General features: G+C 40.0%; 2 protein-coding genes across 11 annotated transcripts in view; both read left to right on the top strand.

Moving 5' to 3' along the window:
* LOC133650272 (lysine-specific histone demethylase 2) overlaps positions 1 to 10,257 on the top strand; it is a 37,037-nt gene extending 26,780 nt beyond the window's left edge. For both annotated transcript variants that reach the window (XM_062047334.1, XM_062047336.1), the window contains 4 exons: positions 812 to 937; positions 9,193 to 9,315; positions 9,390 to 9,542; positions 9,608 to 10,257. In XM_062047334.1, coding sequence (XP_061903318.1) covers positions 812 to 937; positions 9,193 to 9,315; positions 9,390 to 9,542; positions 9,608 to 9,691 — 486 coding nt within the window. In that variant the 3' untranslated portion in view covers positions 9,692 to 10,257. The remainder of the gene's footprint in view (positions 1 to 811; positions 938 to 9,192; positions 9,316 to 9,389; positions 9,543 to 9,607) is intronic.
* Positions 10,258 to 16,474: 6,217 nt separating this feature from the next.
* LOC133650269 (nucleolar and coiled-body phosphoprotein 1-like) overlaps positions 16,475 to 22,398 on the top strand; it is a 31,833-nt gene continuing 25,909 nt past the window's right edge. For 6 of the 9 annotated variants that reach the window (XM_062047331.1, XM_062047330.1, XM_062047328.1 and 3 more), the window contains exons 1-2: positions 16,475 to 16,783; positions 21,035 to 21,163. In XM_062047331.1, coding sequence (XP_061903315.1) covers positions 16,741 to 16,783; positions 21,035 to 21,163 — 172 coding nt within the window. In that variant the 5' untranslated portion in view covers positions 16,475 to 16,740. Of the gene's footprint in view, positions 16,800 to 21,034; positions 21,164 to 22,398 lie in introns of all 9 variants that reach the window. The other 3 variants (XM_062047332.1, XM_062047329.1, XM_062047327.1) reach the window with 1 other exon arrangement.

Genomic DNA, 22,398 nt, shown 5'->3' with positions numbered 1-22,398 from the left:
GACAGAAGATCAACAATACTACCAAACACTGGACCTGTAACCACACGGTTAATGCTGTCCAACCTGGCGAAGCCTAGCAATGCTGTTGCTAACGACGCCATTGAAGCTAACTTAGCTACGGGACCTCGACAGAGCTATACTAAAAACATTAGCTATCCGCCTACGCCAGCCCTCATCACCCGTGCTCACCTGCGTTCCAGCGATCGACGGCGCGACGAAGGACTTCACCCGATCATCGATGCGGTCGGCGGCTAGCGTCGGATAGCGCGTCTGCTATCCAACTGAAAGTCCTCCTGGTTGTGTTGCTGCAGCCAGCCGCTAATACACCGATCCCACCTACAGCTTTCTTCTTTTCAGTCGCCATTGTTCATTAAACAAATTGCAAAAGATTCACCAACACAGATGTCCAGAATACTGTGGAATTTTGCGATGAAAACAGAGCTGTTTGTATTGGGATACAATGTGTCCGAATACTTTCGCTTCAACCATTGACGTCACGCGCAAACGTCATCATACCTAAACGTTTTCAACCGGAAGTTTCCCAGGAAATTTAAAATTGCACTTTATAAGTTAACCCGGCCGTATTGGCATGTGTTGCAATGTTAAGATTTCATCATTGATATATAAACTATCAGACTGTGTGGTCGGTAGTAGTGGGTTTCAGTAGGCCTTTAATTGTATGCTACCAGAATCTTGTCAAAACTATCTAATGTTCTGATCTAGTAGAAGTTTCGATACACTTATTTTTGCTGATGGCGCACATGAAGTGTCCAACTTTCAAACACTACCTCCTTGCCGACCTTCCAAACAGATCGCCCTCCAGTTTCCGTACAGATTCTGGGACAACAAGATCCAGCTGGCGGATTACTTCGGTCACATCCCGCCGACTCCCGACAAGAGAGGCATGTTCACCGTCTTCTATGACATGGACCCTCAGGTTGGTCACAGATTCTCTCATAACATTTGGAGCCATAGGCGCCGATCCCGTGGGTGCTTCGGGGCCCGAGCACCCACGGACAATGCCGAGCACCCACGTGGGATTGATGGCAAATTCTTTCTCACCACCAAGCAAAAACCGCGCATGCTCAGACCCCTTCTACACTAAGCCGGCGAAGGTTATCCAGGATAAATCCCACCTAACCTTATCCTTGTCCACACACACACACAATGGTTGTTTAAGACCCCCTCCCCCTCTCCGTCCGCCAGCGCAATGCAAACTAATACGCATGCGTGGAAAATGTGCACGTCATAGTCACCGGTATTAGCTGTAAAAACTAAGTACGGCAAGATATAAGCTAGCTTTTACAACAACACGAAACGCGTTTGAGTTTGTAATGCACAGCACTGCGATAGAACACCAATTTGTGCTGACTATTAAACATGAACAAGAATATTACAGTATCTGTAAAGTGTTAGCCCGATTTTCATGTTTTCTTTGTACACAGCTAGCCAGACAGTGTATGTACTGTAGTTGTATAATCAAGAATGACATGCTGCGTGTATCATGATCGATATAAAAGTGACTCACTCGATGGAGAGTTGTGCGTTTGGTCCAGCTGGCCAATTTTGGGTAAGCGCTCCATCTATGTCGCAATAGCTTGTCTCCAAGTTCCGTATTTATAGCATCAAAATTGCTTTCATACCCATCTCCCGGCTTCCGTCTGCTGCAACATTCGCTTTGTGCACGCTTCAATAAGCAGTAGTATATTTAGCTTCAAAAGTATAAGGTTGTGAATCCTCATTTGTCCAAAAATAGTCGTTTGCTTTGTCTGTTACCAAGTCTGCCATGATTAGAAAACATGTAAGTAGGAACACACATGTTGCCAGAAGTCATACAGAAATCAATGCGTGGAATAAATCAGTCTCGGAAATTATTAAAATTATCAAAATACGGTAAATATTGAACATATTACATATTACATATTGTTATGAAGGTGTCTGTTACTAAATTATACATATATATACTTGCAATATAAAACGCTGGAGGGTTTTGGAGTTGTTTCAGAAGGCTTTGATGGCTATAACGGTGACACTCCTATTAGCCGCATCTTCCAAGCGTCTTTTATCATCTTTAAAATCCTATTTAAAATTTTTTTTAAAAAGACATGCGTGTTTTTGTCTCCCATATTGATTTTGAACGATAGGCAAAATTCCAAAAATTGCAGTTCCCCTTTTAAGGAAAAGGTTCGGCTAGACCAGGGGTGTCAAACTAATTTTAGCTCAGGGGCCGCATGGAGGAACATCTGTGCATTAAAACTAAAAACTAAAGACAACTTCAGATTGTTTTCTTTGTCTTACTTTGGCCAAAAATAGAACAACACATTCTGAAAATATTACAATAAAAATGTAGAAAAAAATTCCGGCATCGGTAAAGTTTAGATCCATGAAGGAAAGAAGAAAGTGAATGAATGTTTATAACTGAATACATTTACATACGCATAAAAATGTGTTTTCTTTTGTATTATTTTTTTAATGAATTAACGTTTATGACAAACTTTTTCCAAAACACAATATAGAATGTGAGATATAATTGGATAATGCATACATTTATCATTTGTTTTCAAAACGGTTACAAAAAATTTACAGTGGGACCCCATTTTTATGACTTGGTGGGGTCCCAAGGCCAGTAGCCTGCTGCTGTGGCCTGTGGGCCGGTTCTAATACTACCGTATTTTTCGGACTATAAGTCGCAGTTTTTTTAATAGTTTGGCCGGGGATGCGACTTATACTCAGGAGCGAATTATGTGTGAAATGATTAACACATTAGCGTAAAATATCAAATAATATTATTTAGCTCTTTCACGTAAGAGACTAGACCAGGGGTCGGCAACCTTTACCACTCAAAGAGCCATTTTGACAAGTTTCACAAATTAAAGAAAACAATGGGAGCCACAAAACTCTTTTGAAAATTTAAAATGAAATAACACTGCATACCAAGCTTTTTTTGCTTTGTGCTATGTTTTAACCAGCGGTCTCAGACACACGCCCCGGCCCGCACCTCAATATTTAAATTTAATGTTAGTGCGTCCCGCGAGTTTTACGTGAATGGCGCTTGATAGCGTCATACTTGTCAACTCTCCCAATTTTTCCGGGAGACTCCCGAAATTCAGGGTGTGATGGCACTGCTTTTAGCGCCCTCTACAGCCTGATCTAACAGAGTACCTGCTTGGCCACATGTTAAATGCAGGTTCTGCTTGCACACGTAAGTGACAGCCAGGCATACATGTTCAACAGCTACACAGCTTACACTGACGGTGACCGTATAAAACAACTTTAACACTGTTACGTTACAAATATGCGCCACACTCTGAACCCACACCAAAAAAGAATGACAAACACATTTCTGGAGAACATCCGCACTGTAACTGTTATACACCCCCCTGATAGGGGGGTGTATAACCTAGACCGGAAGAGTTAGGGCTGCATGGGATTCTGGGTATTTGTTGTGTTGTGTTTATGTTGTGTTACGGGGCGGAGGTTCTCCAGAAATGGGTTCGTCATTCTTTTTTGGTGTGGGTTCACAGTGTGGCGCATATTTGTGACGTAACAGTGTTAAAGTTGATTTATACGGCCACCGTCAGTGTAAGCTGTGTGACTGTTGACCAAGAAAGCCTTGCTGTCTCCCACGTGTGCAAGTATAAGCTACATACAACATGTGGCCGGGCTGACACGCCGTTTGTATAGGCTATAGAGGACGATACATGCAGTGCCATTAGCGCACGCCCTTATCGGAGAATATTTGCCCCGGGAGATTTCTAAGAGAGGTACTGAGATCCGTAAATCTCCTGGGAAAATCGGGCGGGTCGGCAAGTATGCAGCTGAGTCGCATCAGAGTGGTCAAAGAGTCGCATGCGGCTCCGGAGCCGCGGGTTGCCGACCCCTGGACTAGACGTATAAAATTTCATGGGATTTAGCGATTAGGAGTGACAGATTGTTTGGTAAACGTATAGCATGTTCTATATGTTATAGTTATTTGAATGACTCTTACCATAATATGTTACGTTAACATACCAGGCACATTCTCAGTTGGTTATTTATGCCTCATATAACGTACACTTATTCAGCCTGTTGTTCACTATACTTTATTTATTTTAAATTGCCTTTCAAATGTCTATTCTTGGTGTTGGGTTTTATTAAATACATTTCCCCCAAAAATGCTACTTATACTCCAGTGCGACTTATATATGTTTTTTTCCTTCTTTATTATGCATTTTCGGCCGGTGCGACTTATACTCCGGAGCGACTTATAGTCCGAAAAATACGGTAATCAAATACCCCGGGGGCCATAGCAAATTCATTCCTTCAGGCCTTGACTTTGACACCCCTGGGCTAGAATATAAACCTAAATCTTTCAGCCGTTTTAGAATATGCGCCTGTAAATCTGTCATGATGACGTGTTCGAAACCGTGCTATATTAGAATTTACCTCTGTGGGCTTTTGAATGGATGCGGCTGCGATGCCTCTAAATTCAAAAACTATTACAGGCCTTGAATTTTAACTTTTTAAGGTCAAGGCAAGTGTTGCCTTAAAGGAGGGCTCATATTTTAGGGCACCAAGGGAAATTAGAAGGGCACTAAGGCAGACATTATTTCTGATTGGAGGATGCTGGCAGAACTGTGGACATTCTCGTGATTTGGATAACATCGAACTGTCTGCCCCGCAGAATGAATTTTGAGGATCAGTCATAGGCAATTTAGAGTGAAAAGCAAATTTTACTTTCACTAGCATACAAAACATTCTAACTTGGATTGTTTCCCTGGCTTCGAGACTCTCCCGAAGGACAGTGTGGCGAAGAAACAACAAACTCCCTTCTTGTCTCTCATGGACACACACCTGTTATTGTTGACTTAAGACTAGTGGCTGCACGACATCAAGGCCGTGGAACAGACACATGCTGTAGGCTTACACACACACACACACACATGCATCCACAAAAAATATACGCCACTCACACATACCCCACGCCCCATCAAACGCCCTTGACGCGAATCCCTTAGGGGTGATGGACAGCTGGGCAGCGCTTGAAGAGCTGCAGCATCTGTTGCAAGTCTCGAGATGGATGTTGCAATATGTATATGTGCTTTGCTATGGAGGTTTTTTCCCACTCCAGACTGGGCCCCCTTCGGAGCCCAGTCTAGATTGTATTTTTTTTACTCATCCTCTCCCAGCATTTACCTTTTTCCCATCTTTTATGTGGCGCCTTGTGGCGACCCATCAGCGTTTCTGTTCTGTTACCCTGTACACTGTTTGTTTGTCTAATCTTGAACGGGTTTGAGCTGAAAACAAAGTTGTGTTGTACTTGTGCAATGACAATAAAGACCTACCTACCTACCTATAGTCAATTCCTATATGACATATTTCTGCTCAAACTCTTAATGGATCTGTCCCGATATATCATCTACATGTACATATAAATGTACATAACTTTAAAAAATTAATAACTATAAAAAAATACCTCCCTCTATCAAAATGTAAAAATAGAGATAAAGGAATCACATAATAACGTAAAAAATATATATATACACTACCGTTCAAAAGTTTGGGGTCACCCAAACAATTTTGTGGAATAGCCTTCATTTCTAAGAACAAGAATAGACTGTCGAGTTTCAGATGAAAGTTCTCTTTTTCTGGCCATTTTGAGCGTTTAATTGACCCCACAAATGTGATGTTCCAGAAACTCAATCTGCTCAAAGGAAGGTCAGTTTTGTAGCTTCTGTAACGAGCTAAACTGTTTTCAGATGTGTGAACATGATTGCACAAGGGATTTCTAATCATCAATAAGCCTTCTGAGGCAATGAGCAAACACATTGTACCATTAGAACACTGGAGTGATAGTTGCTGGAAATGGGCCTCTATACACCTATGTACATATTGCACCAAAAACCAGACATTTGCAGCTAGAATAGTCATTTACCACATTAGCAATGTATAGAGTGTATTTCTTTAAAGTTAAGTCTATTCTTGTTCTTAGAAATGAAGGCTATTCCACAAAATTGTTTGGGTGACCCCAAACTTTTGAACGGTAGTGTGTATATATATACTTTTTAAAAATTATAAATTGTCAGCTTTATGTTATTACTTGATGCCTTTATTTCTATTTTTACATTTTGATAGAGGGAGGTATTTTTTATTATTATTATTTTTTTAAAGTTATGTACATTTCGGGCATCTGGTCAGGACGCCACCCGAAGGCCTCCCTAGGGAGGTGTTTAGGGCACGTCCGACCGGTAGGAGGCCACAGGGAAGACCCAGGACACGTTGAGAAGACTATGTCTCCCGGCTGGCCTGGGAACGCCTCGGGATCCCCCGGGAAGAGCTGGACGAAGTGGCTGGGGAGAGGAAAGTCTGGGCTTCCCTGCTTAGGCTGCTGCCCCCGCGACCCGATCTCGGATAAGCGGAAGAAGATGGATGGATGGATGTACATTTATATGTACATGTAGATGATGTATCGGGACAAATCCATTAAGAGTTTGAGCAGACATATGTCATATAGGAATTGACTATAGGTAGGTAGGTAGGTTTTTATTATCATTGCACAAGTACAACAAAACTTTGTTTTCAGCTCAAACCCGTTCAAGACTAGACAAACAAACAGCGTACAGGGTTACAGAACAGGAACGCTGATGGGTCGCCACAAGGCGCCACGTAAAAAATGGGAAAAGGGTAAATGCTGGGGGAGCATTAGTAAAAAAATACAATCTAGACTGGGAAAAAAACCTCCACAGCAAAGCACATATACATATTACAACATCCATCTTGAGACTTGCAACAGAGGGGAGGGAGTGGGGGCTATGTTGGCAGGCTGCAGCTCTTCAAGCGCTGTCCATGAAACCTAAGGGATTCACGTCAAGGGCGTTTGATGGGGCGTGGTGTATGTGTGTGCGGCGTATATATTTTGTGGATGCATGTGTGTGTGTGTGTGTGTGTAAGCCTGTGGCGTGTCTCTGTTCCGCGGCCTTGATGTCGTGCAGTCGCTAGTCTTAAGTCAACAACAACAGGTGTGTGTCTATGAGAGACAAGAAGGGAGTTTGTTGTGTCTTCGCCACACTGTCCTTCGGGAGAGTCTTGAAGCCAGGGAAACAATCCAAGTTAGAATGTTTTGTATGCTAGTGAAAATTAAATTGGCTTTTCACTCTAAATTGTCTATGACTGGTCATCAAACTTACGGGGCAGACAGTCCGATGTGATCCAAAATCACAAGAGTGTTCACAGTTCTTCCCGCATCCTCCAATCATTTGCGGCAGCTTTGGGGTACTTTGAAGACTGCCAGCAACTTCCAATTTGTCAACAAACCAGAGCAACGCTTACTCCAATCAACATATGTCCTGTTGTTGTAATTCCGAATAAGTGCATATCTTTACGTCCTCGACTGAAAGGGTCGCCAGGCACGCGGCATTCCTTCTTCTCCCCAGAGTCCATCGTGTGTCCAGCAAGAACTGCTCCGTCACGACAAGCAGGTTGCCCCAAACCCAAGATCTTGTCAATTTCGTTGAGGCCAGTTAAACACAAACCCCGTTTCCATATGAGTTGGGAAATTGTGTTAGATGTAAATATCAACGGAATACAATGATTTGCAAATCATTTTCAACCCATATTCAGTTAAATATGCTACAAAGACAACATATTTGATGTTCAAACTGATAAACTTTTTTTTTTGTGCAAATAATCATTAACTTTAGAATTTGATGCCAGCAACACGTGACAAAGAAGTTGGGAAAGGTGGCAATAAATACTGATAAAGTTGAGGAATGCTCATCAAACACTTATTTGGAACATCCCACAGGTGAACAGGCAAATTGGGAACAGGTGGGTGCCATATTTGGGTATAAAAGTAGATTCCATGAAATGCTCAGTCATTCACAAACAAGGATGGGGCGAGGGTCACCACTTTGTCAACAAATGCGTGAGCAAATTGTTGAACAGTTTAAGAAAAACCTTTCTCAACCAGCTATTGCAAGGAATTTAGGGATTTCACCATCTATGGTTGTAATATCATCAAAGGGTTCAGAGAATCTGGAGAAATCACTGCACGTAAGCAGCTAAGCCCGTGACCTTCCATCCCTCAGGCTGTACTGCATCAACAAGCGACATCAGTGTGTAAAGGATATCACCACATGGGCTCAGGAACACTTCAGAAACCCACTGTCAGTAACTACAGTTGGTCGCTACATCTGTAAGTGCAAGTTAAAACTCTCTTATGCAAGGCGAAAACCGTTTATCAACAACACCCAGAAACGCCGTCGGCTTCGCTGGGCCTGAGCTCATCTAAGATGGACTGATACAAAGTGGAAAAGTGTTCTGTGGTCTGACGAGTCCACATTTCAAATTGTTTTTGGAAACTGTGGACGTCGTGTCATCCGGACCAAAGAGGAAAAGAACCATCCGGATTGTTATAGGTGCAAAGTGTAAAAGCCAGCATCTGTGATGGTATGGGGGTGTATTAGTGCCCAAGACATGGGTAACTTACACATCTGTGAAGGCGCCATTAAAGCTGAAAGGTACATACAGGTTTTGGAGCAACATATGTTGCCATCCAAGCAACGTTACCATGGACGCCCCTGCTTATTTCAGCAAGACAATGCCAAGCCACGTGTTACATCAACGTGGCTTCATAGTAAAAGAGTGCGGGTACTAGACTGGCCTGCCTGTAGTCCAGACCTGTCTCCCATTGAAAATGTGTGGCGCATTATGAAGCCTAAAATACCACAACGGAGACCCCCGGACTGTTGAACAACTTAAGCTGTACATCAAGCAAGAATGGGAAAGAATTCCACCTGAGAAGCTTCAAAAATGTGTCTCCTTTACTGAGGAGACACAGTTTACTGAGTGTTGTTAAAAGGAAAGGCCATGTAACACAGTGGTGAACATGCCCTTTCCCAACTACTTTGGCACGTGTTGCAGCCATGACATTCTAGGTTAATTATTATTTGCAAAAAATAAATAAAGTTTATGAGTTTGAACATCAAATATCTTGTCTTTGTTGTGCATTCAATTGAATATGAGTTGAAAAGGATTTGCAAATCATTGTATTCCGTTTATATTTACATCGAACACAATTCCCCAACTCATATGGAAACGGGGTTTGTAGTTCCAATGTTTAGATTTGGAGAGCAGTGAGTGCAAAAAGAGGCAACAAGACAAAGAAGCTAGCAGGAGAGATAAGATACATTTTCACGCGTTTGTTTCATGTAGGGAAAGCAGGCGGTGCTCATGTCTGTTATCGCCGGGGACGCTGTCGCTGCCGTGCGGGACTTGGAGGACAAAGACGTGGTGGACGAGTGCATGAAGGTGCTGCGTGAGCTCTTCAAAGAGCAGGTAGCGATGTCACGCTCTTGAGAAGATGAGCAAAACCTGCGCGTAGAGTCTCATTGTGGACCATCTCTCGACAGGAGGTCCCTGAGCCGCTGCGGTCCTGGGTCACACACTGGAGCAAAGACAAGTGGTCGCTGATGTCCTACAGCTTTGTGAAGATGGGCGGCAGCGGCGAGGCGTATGACATCATCGCCGAAGACGTTCAGGGAAAGTTGTTCTTCGCCGGCGAGGTAGCTGCGTTTTCAGTACTGAGTTTGTGTGTCCCGATGCCTCATCTTCCTCTCCGTTTCTCCAGGCCACCAACCGACACTTCCCTCAGACCGTAACGGGCGCCTACCTGAGCGGGGTCAGAGAGGCCAGCAAGATGGCCGCTCTCTGAGCGGAAGGGCCAAACCGCTATCAGCCGGATTTGCTCCGTGTGAACAGCCAAGGATCTCCAAGGGCTTTGCTCCTAACATCTCACGTCAACAAGGACGGTCATGCTTGTGCTGGAACACGCTCTTTGTTGGACTCCTGAAACGTCTTATCACTGAAGAGGAATGGCGCATCGAGACGTTTTTAGCTAGGTTTCGTACAATTGGTGATGTGTTGTTGCAGGACGCGAGTGTCAGGTTAAATGTGTAGAAGAAGAACTCGATGCCAGGACGCGTAGTTGAGTTGTGTGACGTGTTGGTGTGTTGCAATAAGGTAAAAGACTGTCCTCTCACTTTCTCAGGGATGACATCAGGACAACAAGTAATTCATGTTCCATTCTCAATATGATATTTGTCTTGTATTTGTCCCCGAGTGACTATTTCAAGTTTGTCAACAGCACAACACCGACTACTAATGTTTGTGTTCTCATATCTGTCTGGAATATTCCAAAAGGTTCTGTTTGTTACACATTTCAGCGTGTATGTTATTTATCTGCTGTACTGTATGTGTAATAAACCGTGTGACAAAAGGCACTGCTTATCTTTTTAATGGGCAGCACGGTGGAAGAGGGGTTAGTGCATGTGCCTCACAATACGAAGGTCCTGAGCAGTCCTGAGTTCAATCCCGGTCTCGGGATCTTTCTGTGTGGAGTTTGCATGTTCTCCCCGTGACTGCGTGGATTCCCTCCGGGTACTCCGGCTTCCTCCCACCTCCAAAAAACATCCACCTGGGGATAGGTTGATTGGCAACACTAAATTGGCCCTAGTGTGTGAATGTTGTCTGTCTATCTGTGTTGGCCCTGTGATGAGGTGGCGACTTGTCCAGGGTGTACCCCGCCTCCCGCCCGAATGCAGCTGAGATAGGATCCAGCGACCCCAAAAGGGACAAGCGGTAGAAAATGGATGGATGGATGGGATCATAATTAACTTAACAGCTTTTCCACTACAGACGGTCCCAGGGCCTCAAAACCAGTGAAGTTGGGACGTTGTGTAAATGGTAAATAAAAACAGAATACAATGATTTGCAAATCCTTTTCAACTTATATTCAATTGAATAGACCGCAAAGACAAGATACTTAACATTTGAAATGGAAAACTTTATTTTTTGCAAATATTAGCTCATTTGGAAATTGATGCCTGCAACATGTTTCAAAAAAGCTGGCACAAGTGGCAAAAAAGACTGTGAAAGTTGAGGAATGCTCATCAAACACTTACTTGGAACATCCCACAGGCTAATTGGGAACAGGTGGGTGCCATGATTGGGTATAAAAGCAGCTTCTATGACATGCTCAGTCATTCACAAACAAGGATGGGGCGAGGGTCACCACTTTGTCAAATGCACGAGCAAATTGTCGAACAGTTTAAGAACAACATTTCTCAACCAGCTATTGCAAGGAATTTAGGGATTTCACCATCTACGGTCCGTAATATCATCAAAGGGTTCAGAGAATCTGGAGAAATCACTGCACGTAAGCAGCTAAGCCTGTGACCTTCGATCCCTCAGGCTGTCTGCATCAACAAGTGACATCAGTGTGTAAAGGATATCACCACATGGGTTTAGGAACACTTCAGAAAACCACTGTCAGTAACTACAGTTGGTCGCTACATCTGTAAGTGCAAGTTAAAACTCTCCTATGCAAGGCGAAAACCGTTTATCAACAACACCCAGAAACGCCGTCGGCTTAGCTGGGCCTGAGCTCATCTAAGATGGACTGATACAAAGTGGAAAAGTGTTCTGTGGTCTGACAAGTCCACATTTCAAATTGTTTTTGGAAACTGGACGTGGTGTCCTCCGGAACAAAGGGTCAAAGAACCATCCGGATTGTTCTAGGCGCAAAGTTCAAAAGCCAGCATCTGTGATGGTATGGGGGTGTATTAGTGCCCAAGACATGGGTAACTTACACATCTGTGAAGGCACCATTAATGCTGAAAGGTACATAGCAACATATGTTGCCATCCAAACAATGTTATTGCTTATTTCAGCAAGACAATGCCAAGCCACGTGTTACAACAGGCTAAGCGGTGTGCGGCTTCAGGGATCGCGGAGGGAAAAACCTCGGACATGGGAGGAGTTCGGGGAAGCCATGGAAAACAACTTCCGGACGGCTTCGAAGCGATTCTAGACCACTGTCCGCCGCCTCAGGAAGGGGAAGCAGTGCACTGTCAACACTGTGTATGGTGAGGATGGTGTTCTGCTGACCTCGACTGCGGATGTTGTGGATCGGTGGAGGGAATACTTTGAAGACCTCATCAATCCCACCAACACGTCTTCCTATGAGGAAGCAGTGCCTGGGGAATATGTGGTGGGCTGTCCTATTTCTGGGGCTGAGTTTGTCGAGGTAGTTAAAAAGCTCCTCGGTGGCAAGGAAGAAGATGAGATCCGCCCGGAGTTCCTTAAGGCTCTGGATGCTGTGGGGCTGTCTTGGTTGACAAGACTCTGCGATATCGGGGGCGGTACCTCTGGATTGGTAGACCGGGGTGGTGGTTCCTCTCTTTAAGAAGGGGAACCAGAGGGTGTGTTGGATAAGCGGAAGAAGATGGATGTGGATGGATGGATGGATGCTACTGACGAGCATTAGCAATTCGTGTTAATGAAAACTACAAATTAGATGCACGTTACAATCAAACTGCTGTTGTATAATAAGTACAATACAGTATTACCACGTTTTAGGGTGCAACAAAAGGCTAGACAGTAAAGCAGGGGTCTCCAAACTTTTTGACCCCGGGGCCGCATTTGGGTAAAACAATTTGGCTGGGGGCCGCGCTATATATGTATATATATACATATATATATATATATATATATACATATATATATATATATATATATATATATATATATATATATATATATATATATATATATATATATATATATATATATTATATGTAAATGTGTGTGTGTGTGTGTGTGTGTGTGTATATATGTATATGTAAATGTGTATATATGTGTGTGTATATATGTATATGTCCATGTATATGTATATGTGTATATATGTATATATATATATATGTATATGTGTATATATGTGTATATATGTATATATATATGTATATGTGTCTATATGTGTATATATATATATGTATATGTGTCTATATGTGTATATATATATATATATACACTACCGTTCAAAAGTTTGGGGTCACATTGAAATGTCCTTATTTTTGAAGGAAAAGCACTGTACTTTTCAATGAAGATAACTTTAAACTAGTCTTAACTTTAAAGAAATACACTCTATACATTGCTAATGTGGTAAATGACTATTCTAGCTGCAAATGTCTGGTTTTTGGTGCAATATCTACATAGGTGTATAGAAGCCCATTTCCAGCAACTATCACTCCAGTGTTCTAATGGTACAATGTGTTTGCTCATTGGCTCAGAAGGCTAAATGATGATTAGAAAACCCTTGTGCAATCATGTTCACACATCTGAAAACAGTTTAGCTCGTTACAGAAGCTACAAAACTGACCTTCCTTTGAGCAGATTGAGTTTCTGGAGCATCACATTTGTGGGGTCAATTAAACGCTCAAAATGGCCAGAAAAAGAGAACTTTCATCTGAAACTCGAGAGTCTATTCTTGTTCTTAGAAATGAAGACTATTCCACAAAATTGTTTGGGTGACCCCAAACTTTTGAACGGTAGTGTGTATATATATATATATATATATATATATATATATATATATATGTATTCATACATATATATTCGCGTTATCGATGGTAAAATGCATTTTTAGACAATATGATTTGCCTGAGTGGCTAGGAGACGGTAGAAAAAGGACTAGTAAGCACAAATTTAAAATATAATAATAATACAAAAAATAAAAAATTTAATACAAAAAATTATTTTATTTTATTTTTTTAACTTGGGACTTCCCGTGGGCCGGATTTTGGACGCTGGGGGGCCATATCCGGCCCGCGGGCCATAGTTTGGGGACCCCTGCAGTAAAGGCTAAACTGACTAGCCAACACACTATAAACCAGGGGTGGGAAATTAATTTTTACCGGGGGCCGCATGACAACCCGAGCACTGCTGGAGGGCCACATCGACAATATTTCAATTAAATTTTGCTCAATATTATTTTTCATATATACCGTAAGATAAAAAATAATAATAATAATAATAATAATACTTTCATTTAACCTAACTTAACTTTATACCAAAAGCACTGTTTTGGAAATCATTTGTACCCCTTTCAGAGATCACATTTAGTTCCCCTTAAACATCCTCATGTTGCACAATGAAATGTAAGCATAGGATGAAGTGTGCATTCCTGTAACTTTCTCTAGTAACAGCATTCCATGATTAATATAAATAAATTAACATTAATAATAAATGACAGTAAATTAAGCACACGTATGATTGAGGAGTCATAGTGTAACTTTGTGCCGCTGTTTGAGTTGTCCGACTTTTTGTGTGGCCATAAACGCACCAGTGGTTTCGAGGTATGCGTGTTGGTGACAGATGACAAGTTGGTTTTGGCCTGGTTTGTACCGCAGAAAATGACTAGTTTTTCGAGATAGGAGTGTTTTACTCATGTTTTTGGCGTGGTTATGGTCGAATATAAACAGTTTTGCTCAATAAAGTGATCAATATAATTCCTGGCCTCGAAGCATCTCGATAGACGTTACAATAATTGAACGGTGTTCAATTGAACGGTGTTGACGAACCGCTTGTTGTCACTGTCACTCAAAGTTGCATTGCAAAATTACACAAAATAAATGTGTTTATTTTGTTTAGAATTTAGATGGGATTTGATTTTGTGCGCTGCATATATTTGCTGTGCGCAGAGGACGCTTGAGCAGTGCGCAATTGCGCAGGCGCGCACCTTAGAGGGAACTTTACTTGGCAGTCCATGTCTTGTTGAAAACACGCCATTCGTCATCAACTTTTCTCTTTTTAGCGTCTCGGGTGTAAACCGTGCATCACTTGTCGCTGTGCACCGTCACTCACAGGTTACACACGGACATAGATGTTTTTTCAACTTTATTTTGTCATTTGTGATTGCAGCTGTTCACATTCACTCACAATCACGCACGCGCCTACATCCACACGGAAGTAATACAAATAACGCTTTTCAAAACAAAAGCAGCACCGTTGTATTGCACACTCGACATAGATACTTTTTAAAATGTATTTTGTAATTTATGATTGGCCTCATGCGGGCCGGACAGGGACGCACAAAGGGCCGGATGTGGCCCGTGGGCCGCAGAATGCCCAGGTCTGGGCTAGACAGTGAAGCAGCAACTTTTTGACTCCGGGGCCGCATTTGGGTAAAACACTTTGGTTGGGGGCCGCGCTATATATATATATATATATATATATATATATAATTTTTTTTATACACACATATATATATATATACACACACATATATATATATATATATATATATATATATATATATATATATATATATATATATATATATATATATATATATATATATATATATATATATATATATATATATATATATATATATACATATAGACACATATACATATATATATACATATAGACACATATACATATATATATGTACACATACATACACATATACATATATATATATACACATATACATATATATATATATATACATGGACATATACATATATATATATATATATATATATATATATATATATATATATATATATATATATATATATAATTATATATATATATTATATATATATATATAATATATGTAAATGTGTGTGTGTGTGTGTGTGTATATATGTATGTGTATATGTAATAGTGTATATATGTGTGTGTATTTATGTATATGTCCATGTATATATATATATGTATATGTGTATATGTATATGTATATGTGTATGTATGTGTATATATCTATATATATGTATATGTGTCTATATGTGTATATATATATATCTATATATCTATATATATATGTATATGTGTCTATATGTATATATATATATATATATATATATATATATATATATATATATATATATATATATATATATATATATATATATATATATATATATATATATATATATATATATGTGTGTATATATATATATGTGTATATATATATATATATATATAATTATATTTATATATATATATACATATATATATATATATATATATATATATATATATATATGTATATATATATATATATATATATATATATATATATATGTATTCATACATATATATTCGCGTTATCGATGGTAAAATGCATTTTTAGACAATATGATTTGCCTGAGTGGCTAGGAGACGGTAGAAAAAGGACTAGTAAGCACAAATTAAAAAAATAATAATAATACAAAAAAAATTAAATAAAATACAAAAAATTATTATTATTTTCTTTTTAACTTGGGACTTCCCGCGGGCCGGATTTTGGACGCTGGGGGGCCGTATGCGGCCCGCGGGCCGTAGTTTGGGGACCTCTGCAGTAAAGGCTAAACTGACTAGCCAACACATAAACTATACAATACTGCCATCCAACGTCTTGGACTTGCAACTGTAATTGAGACTCAGAAATGTTGTAATAAAACAAGATTTAACAACTAGCTAATTTGTAAATGTTGCAATAAAAAAATATTATTATTTTTTGTCAAAAACAATGAATATTTATTAAAACACAGAAAGGTCCTGAAAAGTGGAGATCTGTAACAACATATGGTTGGAAGAAAAAAAAAAATCAGGAATAAAAAAATCCCAAAATATGTGACGTCATATTCAGGCGTCACCCGGAAGCAGCAAGGGATAACCGCGTGTGGTGACGTCATCAATCGTCCGTTAAAGACTAGCCAGCGAATCAGATGTGGAGGAGGAGAACATTTGCTGCGTCCTCCGACAGCCACAGCTATCCTCTCACTGGCTGTCTTTTTAATATGCTTATTGCAGCAGTGAAATAATTCACCAGCCACTCATTTGGTGACACAACGGAGACTGAAACGCAAACGCCGCCTCAGCGCGCTAACGTCGCTGGAGTGCAACTAAGCTAGTAGTTCTGGCGCATTTCGGATGAGCATCCTGGCCTTATTTGAGCATGGACCGCAGCAGAACGGTACATAAGTCTACAGGTAGTCATCTCTTAAGTTAACTACATTATTTATTAATTTTCCCATTATTACATATCCATACATTATTTATTTGGAGGGGATAGGGAAATGTGTTGATACCAACAGTTAGCATGCACGCATTTAGCTCTGTGCTTACTCCACGTCATTTAAACATACATACGTAACCAAAACACGTTTTTTTTTTGTCTGCACCACAACCCGTAAATTGTTAAAATAGGAAATATCCTACCCTTGTGCACCCCTGGGGCCCAAAACGGGAATTACACGTGTTCCTGATTCGATATGGTTGTTCTAGCATGAGAGCTTTGATGAGCGTAAATGAGTTGAAATTAGGGCTGGGCGATATGGCCTTTTATTAATATCTCAATATTTTTAGGCCATGTCGCGATACACGTTATTGATTGATTGAGACTTTTATTAGTAGGTTGCACAGTAAATTACATATTCCGTACAATTGACCACTAAATGGTGACACCCGAATAAGTTTTTCAACTTGTTTAAGTCGGGGTCCATATATATCTCGATATTTTGCCTTAGCCTTGAATGAACACTTGATGCATATAATCACAGCAGTATGATTATTCTATGTGTCTACATTAAAACATTCTTCTTCACACTGCATTAATATATGCTCATTTTTTAAACTTTCATGCAGAGAGGGAAATCACAACTAAGTCAATTGACCAAAACTGTATTTATTAAACAGTTATTAAGCATAGAATAGAAATTACTTTATTAATCCCTGGGGGAAATTCAGCACCACAGTTCGCTCACAATAGACAATAAATACTATACAGCATTATTCACATGTGAATAATATAAATATATTCTACATTTAAGTGCAGTCAAGAACGGACATATGCATTATACCAGTGGTTCTTAACCTGGGTTCGATCGAACCCTAGGGGTTTGGTGAGTCGGGCTCAGGGGTTCGGCGGAGGTCAAGACACACCCGACTCATCGTGTAAATAAAAACTTCTCCCTATCGGCGTATTACGGATACGGCAACAGCAGAAGTCACACTGATTTGCAGGTGTGTAATTTGTTGTGAGTTTATGCACTGTGTTGGTTTTGTTCTTTGAACCAGGTGAGCTTCATGCAAGGTTCATTTTGTGCACCAGTAATAAAACATGGTAACACTTTAGTATGGGGAACATATTTACCATTAATTAGTTGCTTATTAACATGCAAATTAATAACATATTGGCTTTTAACTAGTCATTATTAAGTACTTATGAATGCCTTATTCGGCATGGCCTTATTATACACTGCAAAAACTGAAATCTAAGTAAGATTAAATATCTCAAATAAGGGTGATATTTGCTTAATTTCTGTCTCATAAGATAATTCTTCTCACTAAGCAGATTTTAGGTTAGAGTGTTTTACTTGTTTTAAGGGTTTTGGTCCTAAATTATCTCAGTAAGATATTACAGCTTGTTGCTGAGATTTTATGACCTATATTGAGTAAAACATGTTTGAAACTAGAATATCGACTGTTGCAAAGCTGTGTCATCAACACTCACAAGTATAAAACTACTTTTTTAAAGTAATCATCTCTTATTTCAAGCATTAAAAAAAAAATCATGACTCTGACACAAATGTGTCTCATAATTAAAACAGATGACAGCCAAATGGACTTTGCTGTTTTATTTTCAATGAAACAATAGAAAATACATACTCATATAGTAGTACAGTTGTTATTAGTGAGAATATAGTTATTTTAAGGTATTTTTGGGTTCATTGAGGTTAGCTAATTTTACTTGTTTTGGAAAGTCTTGACAAGCCAAATTTTCTTGTTCTATAGGCAGATAATTTTGCTTAGTTCAAATAAAATACCCCTAATTTTTGTATTTTTTATTCTTGTTTTTGAACACTGACTTTTTGCAGTGTAACCCTTAACCTCTAACCCGGGCCCTAACCCTCTAACCCTAACCAAATAACTCTAAATTAAGTCTTTATTTAGAATATGTTCCCCATACTATAGTGTTACCAAAAACATATAACTTTGTCTTGAATTTGAAAAAATAAAAACATTTTATTTTTCACTAAAGAAGGGTTCGGTGAATGGGCATATGAAACTGGTGGGGTTCGGTACCTCCAACAAGGTTAAGAACCACTGCATTATACAGTCTGATGGCTGTCGGTATGAAGGACCGCCTGTGTCGTTCCGTGGCACATACATTCGTGTAATTTCAAAATAGAACGTGCAAGATTGTCAGAGACATTTTACAACAAGCTATGAGTGCACTTTTGTGCATGATGTCACTAAGATGACATATCAAAACAACACTAAATTAAAGTGCACTTTTTGTACAGAACGCCACTACAATAGTTTAAAACTTATAAAGTGCACTTTTGTGCATGATGTCACACAAGATATTTCAATAACTCAAATAAATATGAGCGGCATAATAGGAAATCAAATAGTGTATGTCCTTCGCTATGTGTCGGACGTTATCTCCTTCTGTTGTTGACTTTTTGTTTCATACGGTGTTGGTGTGGAAATGGTTGCCTCTGCATTTTGTTGGTGTGGCACCGAACGGAGATGTTGACATGTGGAGTTTCAAGTACTCTTTATTCTCTAGCGGGTGACTTTTCAAATGATGCTACATATTAGCAGCGCTGTTACTTTTTGTAGCAACGCTTTTGCCCCACACTTGACAAATTACGGTTGTCTGTTCGACCTTTTCGCACTTTAAGCCAAACCACCGCCAGATGATGGACCCCCTGCTGTTTTTCTTGGGAATTTATTCTTCCGTCATTTGTTACCAACATTCGCATTGTCTTTCTCTCGTATTACCACTAGCACCACAGCTAACGTTACCCATGCCGCTACCTCTCTGCTCCGCGAGAGCGTATACGTATGTGACGTATGTAAGAAGGTGCGCTTGTTTTATGTCTCTGTGAGAAGGAGAGACAAGAAAGAGTGAGAAACGCCTGTAGTGTAATGCCCGCAGATAAAAGCAATTGCGTGAGAACGTATACTCGAATATCATGATATAGTCATTTTCTGTATCGCACAGAGACAAACCCGCGATATATCGAGTATATCGGTATATCGATATATCGCCCAGCCCTAGTTGAAATGCCATTAAATCGCTGAAATTAGAATCAGCTTTGTTGGCCAAGTATCTAGTGTTAATTGTCCGTTGCTGTCTGTGTGCAATGTAAAAGATTTTGGGCAAATACATACATAACATGGCAGATATATATCAAAGACTTGTGTCAGCTCCATAAACTCAACCAAGTCCTCACTGCTTTCTCTCTCATTCTAGCTCAGTAGGCACTGTAAAAAAAAGTTTTAAAAAATTGTCTACTGTATGAAAATAAATGTCATGAATAATTGACCTATACAAGGCTGTAATTACCCAACCTCAAATATCCCACTCAACAACTTATTTTTATAAATACTGTAGCATTTTCCTATTATACAAAATGTGTTTTTTGACAAAAAGGCCATAGAACATGAGAAAACCGTAATACAAATGTTATATCAGTATATCCGACGTATTTTAACCTCTTAAGGCCCAAGCTGTTTGTTTACATGCTTTTTTGTATTTCTCTTTGCTATTTGGGCTTATTGGACACTAATTAGAATAAAAACTAAAAAACAACTTTTGATATGATGTACTTAGTCCATAAGTACACAAATGTGTACTTCATGTGTAGTGACATGCTAATTTTTATTTTTACACTTTTTTCCCCAAATTCCATTGTATGTTTTTCCTCTTCTGACACCACCAGATAGCAGTATAAGTGTCCACATAAGCGGCCATAAGACCCCAATTCATTAGTGTACACAATTTTGGAAATAAGAGCTAAAAGGCCATTGGGGCCACTAAGGCCTTTAGATTGTGTGTAGACAATTTTAGGGCTGCACATAATTTAATCCAGTAGAGTATTTTTTTGTGTAGTAATCATGGTGGCTTACAATACTGTTTGTGTGTTTTTATGTATGGATCATTTGTGTTTGGACGTTGCTGCGCTTCCCTCCCCCTTGCTCCTTTACTTGTTACTAAAGGGACACAAGTATAATATACCATCTAATGTTGGTTTATAGATTATAAAAGAGCTATACAATCTACAACTGCCATTAGAACCCAGCCTCTGGATATTGGTGTATTAAAAATAAATAGTTATTTAAGCTATGAGTAGTTCAACGGGTCTCGCATTTCTGATAGTCATAGACTTTGTGGTTCCAGAACAATGGTTGAACATTTACCTTCATAATGCAGGCAAGGACTACTCCAGCTCTGATGACGACGTTCCTCTCGCGGAGCTCGTTGTGAAGCGCCCCACAAAGGAGAAGGCGTTGCCAGAGAACGTGAACAGCTCGAAAGAAGATTCTAAAGAGGACAGAAGTGGTAAGGACATTGAAGCTCCGCTGTTGTTTAGGGTTACATTCCAAAGACCCACTGTGAAAAACAAAAAAAAATACAAATGGACACACCCGTAATAAGAAAGCACTCTGAGAGCGCAGACATCCGCCAGGTCTTATCCCAATTGTAAAAAAAAAAGAAGTCTTAAAGGCCTACTGAAATGAATTTTTTTTTATTTAAACGGGGATAGCAGATCCATTCTATGTGTCATACTTGATCATTTCGAGATATTGCCATATTTTTGCTGAAAGGATTTAGTAGAGAACATCGACGATAAAGTTCGCAACTTTTGGTCGCTGATTAAAAAAGCCTTGCCTGTACCGGAAGTAGCGTGACGTCACAGGTTGAAAGGCTCCTCACATTTCCCCATTGTTTACAATGCAGCCAGAGCGATTCGGACCGAGAAAGCGACGATTACCCCATTAATTTGAGCGAGGATGAAAGATTCGTGGATGAGGACCGTGAGAGTGAAGGAGTAGTGTGTAGTGCAGGACGTATCTTTTTTTGCTCTGACCGTAACTTATGTACAAGGGTTCATTGGATTACACACTTTCTCATTTTTCTATTGTGGATCACAGATTTGTATTTTAAACCACCTCGGATACTATATCCTCTTGAAAATGAGAGTCGAGAACGCGAAATGGACATTCACAGTGACTTTTATCTCCACGACACTACATCGGCGAAGCTCTTTAGCTACGGAGCTAACGTGATAGCACATCAGGCTTAAATGAAGATAGAAACAAAAGAAATAAACCCCTGACTGGAAGGATAGACAGAAGATCAACAATACTATTAAACCATGTACATGTAAATACACGGTTAATGCTTTCCAGGCTGGCGAAGCTTAACAATGCTGTTGCTAACGACGCCATTGAAGCTAACTTAGCAACGGGACCTCTACAAAGCTATACTAAAAACATTAGCTACCCACCAACGCCTGCCCTCATCTGCTCATCAACACCCGTGCTCACCTGCGTTCCAGCGATCGACGGAGTGACGATCATAGATGCGGTCGGCGGCCCGGAGACGGAGGAAGTCAAGGTGAGGTCGGCGGCTAGCGCGTCTGCTATCCATCTCAAAGTCCTCCTGGTTGTGTTGCTGTAGTCCGCCGCTAATACACAGATCCCACCTACAACTTTCTTCTTTGCAGTCTTCATTGTTCATTAAACAAATTGCAAAAGATTCACCAACACAGATGTCCAGAATACTGTGGAATT

Source organism: Entelurus aequoreus, linkage group LG05 (assembly GCF_033978785.1).
Source record: "Entelurus aequoreus isolate RoL-2023_Sb linkage group LG05, RoL_Eaeq_v1.1, whole genome shotgun sequence".
In the NCBI taxonomy this organism is placed as follows: Eukaryota; Metazoa; Chordata; class Actinopteri; order Syngnathiformes; family Syngnathidae; genus Entelurus; species Entelurus aequoreus.
The sequence above is the reverse complement of the archived record's forward strand: the minus strand, read 5'-3'. Positions and strand labels throughout refer to the sequence as shown.